Here is a 12,238-nt window from a genome sequence, read left to right as displayed (position 1 = left end):
CCTGAGCCTGTCGGACATGCTGGGTAATTTCATGCTCATACCTTTTCTAGCTCACGTCTAGAAATGAAGAAAAGTAGGCATGAATGAGGCACTGGGGTCCGTTCCAGAAACTGGCAGTAAAGAAAGAAGGGAGGGAGGAAGGGAAGGAGGGAAGGAAGAAAAATAAAACCAGTGGCATGGCCAGGCGTGATGGCTCAAGCCTGTAATTCCAGCAACTCAAGAGGCTGAGGCGGGAGGATCGCAAGTTCAAAGCCAGCCTCAGCAACTTATCGAGGCCCTAATCAACTCAGCAAGATCCTGTCTCTAAGTAAAAATAACCCCCCCCCCCCGCCACATGGTAGAGCCTTCCTTATGTGTGTGGGGGTGTGTGTGGGTTTGGGGATATGGCTGAGTGGCTAAGCACCCCTGGGTTCAATCCCTGGTACCCCCCCCCAAAAACAAAACAAAAACCAAAAACAAAAACAGTGGCATCACGGCTCCTCCAGGAAGCCCCTGGATCTTGATCATAGCAATAGCTACAGAGAATTCAGCACTTCTCGCCTATGGGTGCTGTAATAAATTCTGTAAGTGCATTTATCCCATCTAATCCTGAAAGCAAAAATCTTTAAGATAGGCATTATCCCCATTTTTTTAGAGGATAAGACAGACACAAAGATGTCCAGGCACCTATGTAAGGTAGTCAGACTCCAAAGTGGCGACTGGAACCAGCTATCAGCCTCTGGAGCCTGAACCCTTTTGTCCACCAGGCTGCACGGTTTTGCTGTGTCCCCACCTAGACTCAATGCCTTGTGCTTACCTGCTCCTTCCTGTCACCACTTAGGTTCCCGTCACCACTCCACCCCCACCCCAGCATACTAGTGCCCAGTCTACTCAGGGTAAATATGGGAATAGAAGCCAAACCTGTCATTTCACGTGGTATTTTGTTTTACCTTCTATGCCATATTTATATACTCTTGAACATGGAAATAATAACTCAAAACATAAAGTAACTCAAAACATAAAGTTACCTAACTCTGCCAACTCTCAAAAAAAAAAATCTTTCAATAAACACCATATTCCATGGAGATACCTTTTAGGTGATCACTAGTACTCTGGGCCCAGTCATGAGCCTTGGGGATACCTCAGGCTAAAATTAAGACACAGTCCCAAGTCCCAAGGCCAAGAACATAGGGCAAAGGGTGTGAGAGAGGAAAGGAGTGAAGGGAGAGTTTGGGGCATCAGCTGAGAGTGAGGTGAGGTGGTTTTGCAGGTCTTTAGGGGAACTATGCAGAGGGGGAAGAGGAGCCTGGAGGGTCAGGGCAGGGCAGCAGTCATTGGGAAACAGCCCTCCAGATCTGCTGTGACCCTAGAGCAAATAGCCTGATACTGGGCATCTGTTCCCAAACACCAGTGGCATAAGACTTTGATTCCCTTCCCATCCCCAGAATACAGAATGAGTCCATAATAATTTGGGGAAGTAAATGTAAACAAAATAAGTGTGTAGTTTGAAAATAAATCAATAGCTCTAGGGGGAAAAAATCAACAAGTATGCTCATTCTAAACAGTAACCCTGGCTAATCATGTTAATAACCCAGGACTCTCAGTGCAGCTGGGCAATTACTCCCTGGGTGGCACTGGACATCTCAACATCTCAGTGGAGCTTCAGAGTCTTTAGCTGTGAAAGGGGGCTGGTCCTGCCCTCCTCCACAGTCCTGCCCTCTCTCAAGGGTTCCTCAAGAGAGGCAGTCTGCTGTATGTTGGCTCCAATTTTAAAATGGGAATGGCTAGAGTTGTAATTGGAATAGCTGTGGTGAGTCAACTCCCAACAGCAGAAACAGAAAATGACACTTCCAATCTCGGTGGATCAGGTCAGAATGGGCAGTTTCTACTGGAGGAGATTTAAGTGGTAAGCCAGGCCAACAGGTGCCACTTCTTCAGTGCTGTGTTCTCTATGATGTCACCCAATGCACCAATCTGCACGTGAATCTCTCTGGGGACCGTCTCTCTGAACTGGCCTCTGTTGACCAGGTGTCCAGTCTCTTGCATGCCCATTGACCAAGAGTGTTTCAAGTCTTCAAGTCTTGGTTCCACTTCATTGCTAGAGGTCATACTTGTAACTTTCTTCTCTTAAAGAAACCATCTGACGTCTGAATAGCTTTAGTATCTGCCCCAGCAAAGATGGGAGTGTAGAATCTTGCTGGTCACATAAGTCTGGAGAGGAAGGTTGATATGATAAGCCGTTAAGAAGACCTGGCTCCCAGATCACATTGACCTGGGAAGGCTCAGGGGAGAGGACAATCAAGACCTCAGGGGTGATCTCAGTGGCCAGTGGCAGGAACCACACACCAATAGAATCACTGGGGCTCAAGGGGTTCCTCTGTGCCTGGCTGGGTCTGAAGTGAGTCACACATGCATCCTTCTGTCCCTAAAATCTCAGCCAGCTGGGCAACTGCTCCCTGGGTGGCACTGTTGCTGTTCCCTGGTGTGTTCTCCATTTCTCTGCTAGATGATACTCAGGTATTGATCTGGAGGCTTTGCCTCTATGGCTGGTACTCAGCTGTCGTACTCACAGGAAGGAATCCTTCTACTGACAACTGCAGTTCATTAGGAGACTCTTAAAGGGTAGGTAAGCAGGTCATCGGTTTCAAAGTACTTGGGACGCATCCCTTCATGGCTGGATCAGAGGCTGTCTTGCATCATCCTGTGTGACCCTCAAACACATCCCCCTCCAAAAAAAAAAAAATCCCACTCTCCGTCCACTGTGCTGCCAACTAAACTAAAGTCTTCTGATTTCCTCCTGCCCCATGCCTTCCTTTCCCACCAAGAGAAGCCCTTGCTCTTCCACCCCAACCTCACCATCCAGGCTGCCTTCGCCTAGGCAAGTAGGACTCCTGTAGGGCATACTCACTGACCGCCCTTCAAAGGCCATTACTAATATTCCAGAGTCCCCAAGGGGAATGTGCTGTGAGGCTTCTCACTGAAGACCCCTCCAGTCCAGGGCCTTTCATCTCTCACACTGCTTTCATCCTGAGAGCACACCTTGCTTTCAGTGATCAAAGAGGTCCCCAGGAGGCTCCGCCAGGCTTCTCTCTCCCCTTCCTGCTTTGATGTGGTCCAACAACCTCTGATTATTGATTGGGATCTAGAGCTTTTGTAAAACCCTCATAATGTAGGGATCCCATCTTGTCCCTTAGATGGTGTGTTAGTTTCCTATGGCTGCTGTAACAAAGGACACAAACTAGGTGTCTTCAAACAGCAGAAATTAATTTTCTCACAGTTCTGGAGGCTAGAAGTCCAAAACCCAGGTGTCTACTGAGCCGTATTTCCTCAAGACTCCAGGGAAGGATCCTACCCTGCCCCTTCTAAGCATTTCCTTGGCTTTTGGCTACATAACTCCAGTGGCCATCTCCTTCCCATATGGCTTCCCGTTATCTTCCCTCTGTGCATGTCTGTGTCCAAATTTTCTGCTCCTAAGAACACCAGTCTTATTGGGTCCAGTGTTCACCATATTTCAGTATGACCTGACTTGTTATTGTTTTGAGTAATTACACCTTCAATGATACTGTTTCTGAATAAGGTTTTACTCTAAAGTACAGGAGTTAGGACTTAACTCATTCTTTTTAGGGGACACAATTTAACTCATAACAGAAGTATTCAAATTCAGAAAAGATACTTTTCCTAAAGTGAAAGCCTCTTTCAGTTTGAGTTGTACCTTAATTTGTTTTGAGAGAATTGTTTTACCTCTATCCTTAGCTTTTAACTACACAACATCAAAATCACAGTCAAATAAAAACAGAATGCCAAAGAAAAGTTGTCAGATACATGACAAATAGCAACTACATACACATTATGAAACCTGCCTAAATGGAGCAACTACATGCCAATTTTCTCTCCATTATCTTGATACTAACTGTCTTTTACTACTCCTTTAATGGTTACCCTAGAGATTGCAGCATGATTCTTGATTTATCAAAGTCCAATATTAATTGTTCTTTCATGTCTTCCCAGACAATGCCTGGACCTTAAAACACTTAATTCCATTACTCATTTATTTGAATGCTTCTGTTTTTGTATTTTAATTTGATTTATGTATTTAAAAACCAAATAAGACTGTATTTTTATTATTTCACATAGTTACTATGCTTTTAGATTTGCCCATGTGTTATCCTTTCATTTGTTTTTTACTCTTGCCTGTGTCACCAAGCTTCCACCTGCCATGATTTTCCTTCTGTCATATGCTTTAGTGTTTCCTTTTGTTTGGGTCAGCTGTTAACAATTTTTATCAGTATTTTTTTTAACTGAAAATGTCCCTAATTTTCCCTTCATCTACACTCTTTAAGAGTCCCAAAGTAAAGTGAGAGGGAGCTTCCTGGGAGCCCCTTCAGCTTGGCAGTACTTGAAGTTTTGCCTATTTGGTGAGAGTGGCAGCTGCCCTGCTCAACCTCTCTGTTTCTCTCCTTAAGTTGGTAGATGGTCCTGGGGAAACTGTCCTCATATGATGGGTTCATCTCTCCAGGGTTCCCCCTTGGCCCTGAACATTTTATTGCTTTCCAATGCTCTCAAGTTGATTTATTTTACATGTTGTTCAGTTCTTCCAGTTATTCTCAGTGGGCCAGTTGGTCTGTGTAACAGTCTGATAATTCAGAAGTTGAATATCCATTTCCCATCCATCTGCTTAGGACTATCTCTGGAAGCTGCCATGCAACACTTTTTGCTTGCATCCTATTGGTAAGAAGGTGGTCATGTGACTAAACCTAGCTGGAAAACATAGTCTTTAGTCTAATACAATAGGAGACTAGCATCTTAATTAAAATTTGTGGATTGTATGGATATTTGGGAAGGCAGATCCTAGGGGCCATAGTATTAGTATTTCAGTTACTGGCTATGTGTGGCCTCTCACAAGTTATTTAAACTCTCCAAGTTTCAGATTACTTGTCCATAAAATGGAGATGATGATAGTATCATTTATGAGTCTTAAGTGAGATACTTGTGACCAATATCTATTGAGTTCAGATTTATCTGCTAGGCATTGAGCTAAGTAATTTATTTACACTAAATCTCTTGGTCCACCCAACAACCTTATGAGGTATTCATTTTATGATTAGAAAACTGAGCTACAAAGAGGTTAAGGAACTTGCACAAGTGTATATAGATATTCAGCTGCAGAATGAACCCATATCCATTACCACCACATGATCTTGCCTTATGAGTCACAAAGCCTGGCTGTTGGAATTATTGAGGGAAGATGTCAGGACCAGGATAGGAACATTGCTTGATGGCTGAAGGCAGCAAAAGCTAGCTAGAAACATATCTCCTAAAGGAAGAACTGGTGACAGGACTGGCCTAGGTTAAGACCTGTGGACTTTTGAGTGACAGAAGTTAGAAAAGGGAATTTAATAGGGATCCTATGGGGCATATCATCCGGGGCTTCATTTTTTAATATTGTTTTGTGTGATATATTAGTAAATTTTTATTAAATTACAATATGCATGCAGAAATTTGCTCAAATTATCAAATGTGTATCCATTAATTTTAGAATTAATATATCCCTGCAACCAGTAGTCAGACCAAGGAACATGAGCTCCCATAGCCTCCCTTGTGCCCTGCACTCCATCACTATCTCAACTTCCAACGTAAATTTGTTTTGCCCATTTAAGAATTTATGAATAAAATGATAGTTTGTGTTCTTTTGTGTCAGTTTTGTTTTCACTCAACATTATATTGTAAGATACATTCTATTGCTGCAAATTATTCATTCTCATTACTGTGACTATCACCGTCATTCAGCTGTTAGTAAGTATTTGAATGGTGTTACTATGAACTTTCTAAAACACGTATCTGGGTTCATTAATAGACTCATTTTTATGTCTATAACCTAGGATTGAAATTGTTGCTCACAAGGAATGTGTGATGTTCAGATTTACATTTCGTACATGTGTTCGAATGTGTGCATGCGCTGGGAATCCAACCCACAGCAGGGCACGTGCAAGACAATTGTTCTACTGCTGGGCTACATCCCTAGGCCCCCAAAGTTCAGCTTTAGCAGTTACTGCCTTGGTTTCCTCTTACCAATGATGGAAAGAAAAGTGCAGAAAGGGAAGAGGTATATTCCAGATCTCCTAGTTATTGAACTAGGATCAGAACCTGGGATTATTCTCACCCAGTGCAATTTGTCTAGGCCTAGGCTTCAAGAAGAGGTTGGCCTTTGAGATTCAGAGTCCCTTGGGTGGGACAAAACCAACAACCAGCTGACTAGTGGGGCCATAATTGGAAACACTTATTTAGATTAAGGGAACCCGTGCAAGTTCTCCTCTGCATCTTATGGAAGAACAATGTGTGGTGTGTGTCTCTAATTAAGCAAGATTTAGATTTGGTACCAGGCCCTGGGTAAGGCACTTTGCCATGTATTATTTCACTTTATCTTCTGCACCAAACCCACATCAAATCATATCCATAAAGATTCTAAAAGCATATGTCCAAAGAGAGTATAAGAACTCTAAGCAAACAGGAGCAACTTAGAACAGTGCATGTCAAAGGATGTATGGTAAAGGTCCAATCTGGCAAAAACAAATATTTTTGTAAAATGCCATAAAAAAAGGATTATTAGAAAATAAAATGAAGATTTTCAGAATGTAAGCTTCCAGTTTTAAATTCTTAGATTAAACAGACATAGAATTGCATTGTTAAGTTGCTCTCAAAGTTTCTAAAACCACAATTTCTGTATTTATATATTTGCAGACCAATAACAGGATCTGGATCAACATTGGTTTATGGACTGCACTTCAAATAAAACAGATTTACAATTCACCATCCATTCCCCATCAGCCTTTCAAGAGATTAATAATTATCTTAGAGGCAGAAATGTTTTAGAAAGCAAGATATATGCATAATATTGAGACCTGGGAAACCACTAACATCCGTGGAGTTTACTGCCTACATTTATAGACTTTATCATTCCTCTGTCTTTATTCCAAAAACCTCTTGACCAGAGAGATAAAATTTGCAAATAATTTGATTGTTAAGAACTTCCCCCCAGTTCTCACTGAAATCAACATAAAATCCATAAACTTTTCAATAGATACCATTAAAACGACTGTTTACTCTCTAAGACTCTTTGAAAGCTTCACCTTGTGTCCACTGATCCTAAACAATCTTATCATGATCCTTGGCCAAACCCATTGCAAGGCCAGTTTTGAAACCTGATGCATATCCCAATTTGTCTTCCTTTCTGGTTGCTGTGTAGTCTGACAAGGAGGATCTCCCCTTATCACTGTGCACAGGAAGTACAGCTTAGCCTTCTCCACAGCTTGTTTTACAGGTTATTTTCTGGGAGCCAGGTTTCAACAGTCAACACTCTGTTCTTCCTTTCAGTTTTTCTCTGTGGTTTTCAAAGTTTAGTGAAAATCATAACAATTAGCCAGGAAAGTTGTATACATAAGAGCACTGGTGAGCAACTTAAGGGATCTCCGTGGATAATCTTGATTATGCCATATTTAGGACCTAAGCCCTGCATGCAGATATCAGCAATCTGTGAAAGAGAACCATAGAATGTTAGAACCAGAAGTATCCCAGCTGCGCTGAAATCACCCTGTGATCTATTTTCTAAAATACTTATCCTTTGATTTATCCTCAGATTTATTGAATCAGAATTTCTGGAGATGGACTTTTTAATGTTCATAGTAAACTCCCAGAGCATTGTGAGGTCCAGTCAGGTTTGAGAGTCACTATTCTGTCCCAATCACTTCATTCCATAGAGGAAGAAGTGCAGGATCAGAAAAGGGAATGGACTTTTCCAAGACCACACAGCTATTGTGCTGCATGTCTTGTAATAAGAAGTGCTTCCGGGGATAGAGATCAGATTTCGAAGATGTCCTTATGTATCTGATAATCTGGACAAAAACGCTTAATGATGTAATCAAAATACAATTTCATTGCAGCTTCCCACCATCTCTAAGATTGTAGGGAGGGGATGTAGACATTTTCCCAGGTCAGCAGACATCCTGACTCTGTTGCTTTCTGTTAGGTAAGAGGTACCAATTAAAATGTAATTTTCAAAAAAGGTAAAATTATGACTCTCAAACAAAAATAAAATGAACCTATACTCTGCTGAGGCTCTACTGATCATCTGGTTTGTTAGATATTTGTTCTACTCAGGAATTGCTGCTTGTCACTTTGCTGATTAGGCCAGGTTAAATGGGTATGCTATTAGAAGGCTTCACTAAGCCTCTTGAGAAGGAAAAACAGCTGGATCTGCAGGGACTGCATGTGGGGGCTGGGGAGAGATTTAGATCCAGGTGGTCACTCAGACCCAAGGGCCTCAGGAACACTTTTCTTTGCTCCCTTCATTCTGTCCACTCATTAGCATGCCATTGGCTAAAAACCTGCACCCCACTTTAGACTGTACGATCCCCTGCCAATTTTCAATTTCTGACAACAGTTGATCCTGTTTAGAGTCTTGATTCAGTTTATGCAGCCTAGAGCTCTTGGTGAGATGGCCCAGGTTTAATCAACTGTAGCTTGAGGGCTGGGGAGGAAACACAGCTGCCAAGTGTGTTTGTGAGAGGCAAAAACAAGAGCCCAAATGAGAACTTAAGGTGGGCATATGCAATACAGTGTGCCTTTGGATCATTTCCAGTACGAGTTCTTGAAACATATTTGTGTGACTACTACCCTGTTATTCAAGTGAGCATGGTGGTCACCCTACCACTTTTACTTTGGCAGGATCAGTTGCCCCAAGGGAGATGGTGTCTGAGGAGCCCATGGTTGCGCTTTCCCCATGCCAGTTCCCACCAACATTTAAGATCCTCCTTTGTACAAGCCATTGAGCTGCTAGAAACATGGTTGTCCTGCAAGAATAAGCCTGGGCCCTACCTTCATGTACTTCCAACTTCTCTTGGATGGGAGAAGAGAAGGATGATGGCCCTGGATAAATCCAGGTAACACTGGTGATGCCCAGTTTGATGGGGCCCAAACACATTTTGGTCCACTCCAGATATTTCTCCAGGACCTAGCTGGCTTTGTTTCATTAAGTCAAGACTTGGGCTAATTTTATAAGAAGCAAACAAGCGCCTCCAAGCAGCTGGGAGACAGAGTAACAGAGTTGGTTTGGTTCAGATCCTGGTTTGTGCTAGGATGTGTGCTGGGTGCAGTCTTCTAGGTTCCAGCACTTCCAGCCAGGAGAGTTACACATACACCCAAACTGATAAGGCCACATGTCCTGCGGCATGGGGCAGATTCAGGGGATCCTCGGCCAGCCTAGGGGCGCAGGCCGGGCCGGGGTGCGGGCCCCAGCGCACAGCTCCTTCCAGGGCGGAGGGCGGCGCGAGGGAGGGAGCGAGGGAAGGGAAAGGCGAGCGTGAGCTGCCTCAAATGCTTGGAATAATTCCGCTTCCGTTTGGAAAGCCGCAGCCTCAGTCCCGCCGCCGCCCGCCGCGTCCGCCCAGCTCCAGCTCGGCGTCCCGCTCGGCCCGCGGCTGCCCGCTCCGCCGCCATGGCTACCTCCCCGCAGAAGTCGCCCTCGGTCCCCAAGTCCCCCACTCCCAAGTCGCCCCCGTCCCGCAAGAAAGATGACTCCTTCTTGGGGAAACTCGGAGGGACCTTGGCCCGGAGGAAGAAAGCCAAGGAAGGTAGGTGCGGCGGAGCCCGACGGCCTGCAGGGGCCGGGGGCCTGGGGGCCGGGGCGCCGGGGCTGGGCGGGAGCGCGCGGCGGGTGCCCGGCGCGGTTAGGCGCGCAGCGAGGCGTGCGCGCGCTGCCTGGAAGTCGGCGGGAGCTAGACGCACCCCGCACTGCGGCCCTGCGCGGGTGGGTCGCGGAGGCCGCTCTTCCCGGCGCCTCCCTGATGCTGCTGTCCAGGGCCTGGGGCCAGGCGGACGCCTCCGCTGGGCCGAGGGCGGGCGCCGCGTGGCCTCGGGAGGCGGCCGGACCCAGAGCTCGGGCCGGGACCCAGCCCCATCCCGTAGGCAGCGTCCTCCAGTGGGCCCGTGTCCCCGCCCTCCCAGCGCCCGAGGGCTGGCATTGACCAAGTTTCTACTGAAACTTTCCGGGCGCCGTCATTCTCTCTCTTTGCCTTCATTGGTCTTTAAAATCAGGTCGTTTGGGCTTACTGAAGTCCTTGTAGCAGCGAAGCAGCGTTGGCCTCTTGGGCTGTTTTCTACATCCCCAGGGCTCTGTTAATGGAGTTGATCAATATCAAAAGTTTATTGAATGAATGAGTGAAGAACTGGCTGTCCTAGCGGTACCGCGGGGGTAGTAAATGATAAACTTGGAACTCTGACTCTAGAATACCCGGGTTAGATACAAACTTGGCATCATGAGCCGTGACCCTGCTGTGAACTCAGACATTCAGGGACTTTACAAACCACATTTTCTTTTTTCCCCACCGTGGTGAAATTAAGGTGATCTTCTCCCCCTCCCCAGGATGTAAGATAATTTTGTCCTGTGGGTAGAATTTGCATCCTGGGTTTTGATTTGGAAGATGAGGCCGCATTTCTCTAGAAGCATTCTAGTGATTGACAGATGCGTGGGTAGAGGTTGCCGGGTTAAAAAGTTTTGAATACATTGCTCCGTGGACTGGAAATAACCCTTCTGAAAGCTGTGACGTTGAGATGTAAAATGAGTTATGTTCCTTAACTTTTTTTAAAGCATAAAAACCAATTTCGGTGTTGAGAATTAGCTGGACCCAAAAACTAGACCTCTGTTCCCTAGGTAAACATAAGAAGCAGCAAAACACATTCCCCAAATTTTCCTCAATTTTATCATTTTCTCCCTTATCCACAGGTGGTGTGTTCCAAGACCCCCAGTAGATGCCTGAAATCATTGATAGTACCAAACTCTATATCAACCGGTCTTTCATATATATATATATATATATATATATATATATATATATATATATGACAAAGTTTAATCTATAGGCTAGGCACAGTAAGATGTTAACAATAATGACTAAAATAGAACAGTTATTTATATTGTAATACAAGTTATATGAATGTGGCCTTTCTCAAAAAGTCTTATTGTATTTACCTGCCCTTCTTATGATGGTGTGAGAAGATACACTGTCCATGTGATGAGATGAAGTGAGACCAGTCACATAGGCATCGTGATTTAGTTAGACTACTAGGTGGGGATTAATTTAATACAGGTCCTGCAATACTGTGACAGTGGATCTAATAATTCAGCCAGTAACCAAGGTGACTACTAAGTGAGGAATGGTGGGTAGCATATGCAGTGTGGATACGCTGAACAAAGGGATGATTCATGTCCCAGGCAGGGGTGGGGTGGGGTCAGGCACAAGATGTCATCATGCTATTTGGAATGGTGTACAGTTTCAAACGTATGAGTTGTGTAGTTGGAATTTTCCACTCATGGTGTGCAATTTAAAATTTATGAACTATTTTCTAGGCTGCATTTCTAATGTTTTCTTACAGGGTTCCTAATAGGGGCTCATCCAGCTTCAGACTGGGCAACTCAGAATTACTGAGGACTCACCCTACCTTTAGCAACTATGGGAAAAGTTTCCATTTAGCCAAAACGTGTTTTTTCTATACCTGCTACTGTCTGTGGACCAGGAGAGTAAGTTTGACAGTGTCCAGTTAACCTTCTTAAATAGACTGTGCTTTCTGGAATCTTCCCTTGGCCAGGCCAGGCATCTCCTCCCTATTGGAGCTGTTCTGCATAGACATGACCTTAAGGCTTTCTGGCATCCTGTCCCTTCAGTTGCATTCAAGGTCCCTGCAGGAAACAGAAGGCCGACTTAGTTGGGATTTTGAAAATAATTAGTGAAGGGATTATTTATAGAGCTGTGGGAAGGTTAAAGGAAGCAAAAGGGATGCTGAGATGCTGAGGGGCTAGCAATAGGAGGAAGCTGTTACCACCTCAAAGCCTGAAGGGACGAGGGAAGCAAACTGGAAACTGAGAAGCTGGAGCTGTGGAAGAGAGGTCGTTCACTAGGACTGTCATAGCAAAAGGACATAGCTACTGCCAGAAAGAGGGAGAGACTGGTACAAAAAAAGGCATGTTTTCTTTCTTCTTGCTCTTGAATCTATTCAAGGCTGAACCTAGTAGGAAGCTGCCAGGGCAAGGGAATTTGGGTGCAGCAATTTGTAAGGGCCAGCTCCTGCGTATTCATAAGCAAAGAATAGACCACAGAGGGAAGTGGAGGGAGATGGTGAATACCTAGCAGACCCTGTCAGAGTGAGCTGCCCAGAAGTCTACATAGTACAGTAGTCAAAGCCACCCGGCTCCAAATGGAACAGGCCT

General features: G+C 44.7%; 1 protein-coding gene and 1 long non-coding RNA gene across 4 annotated transcripts in view; one reads left to right on the top strand and one right to left on the bottom strand.

The window, feature by feature from the left end:
• Positions 1–6,348: 6,348 nt before the first annotated feature.
• Positions 6,349–10,174, bottom strand: LOC124088460 (uncharacterized). Of its 3 annotated transcripts, none has more exons than XR_006850360.2 (2): positions 10,084–10,174; positions 6,349–7,507 (listed from the first exon to the last, which is right to left on the bottom strand). It is a non-coding gene; the product is annotated as an uncharacterized LOC124088460 (long non-coding RNA). The 3 variants fall into 3 exon arrangements; XR_009226134.1 differs by having other exon boundaries at positions 9,760–10,168; XR_006850359.2 differs by lacking the exon at positions 10,084–10,174 and adding an exon at positions 8,851–9,458.
• Parva (parvin alpha) overlaps positions 9,470–12,238 on the top strand; it is a 154,364-nt gene continuing 151,595 nt past the window's right edge. The window contains exon 1 of the mRNA XM_046438051.2: positions 9,470–9,605. Within this exon, the coding sequence (XP_046294007.1) occupies positions 9,470–9,605 (136 nt within the window). The remainder of the gene's footprint in view (positions 9,606–12,238) is intronic.

This window comes from Marmota monax, unplaced genomic scaffold, assembly GCF_021218885.2.
Source record: "Marmota monax isolate L192 unplaced genomic scaffold, Marmota_monax_Labrador192_F-V1.1 WCK01_AAM20220418_F8-fsc00061, whole genome shotgun sequence".
NCBI lineage: Eukaryota > Metazoa > Chordata > Mammalia > Rodentia > Sciuridae > Marmota > Marmota monax.
Note: the sequence above shows the minus strand (reverse complement) of the source record. Positions and strands in the feature narration are given on the sequence as shown.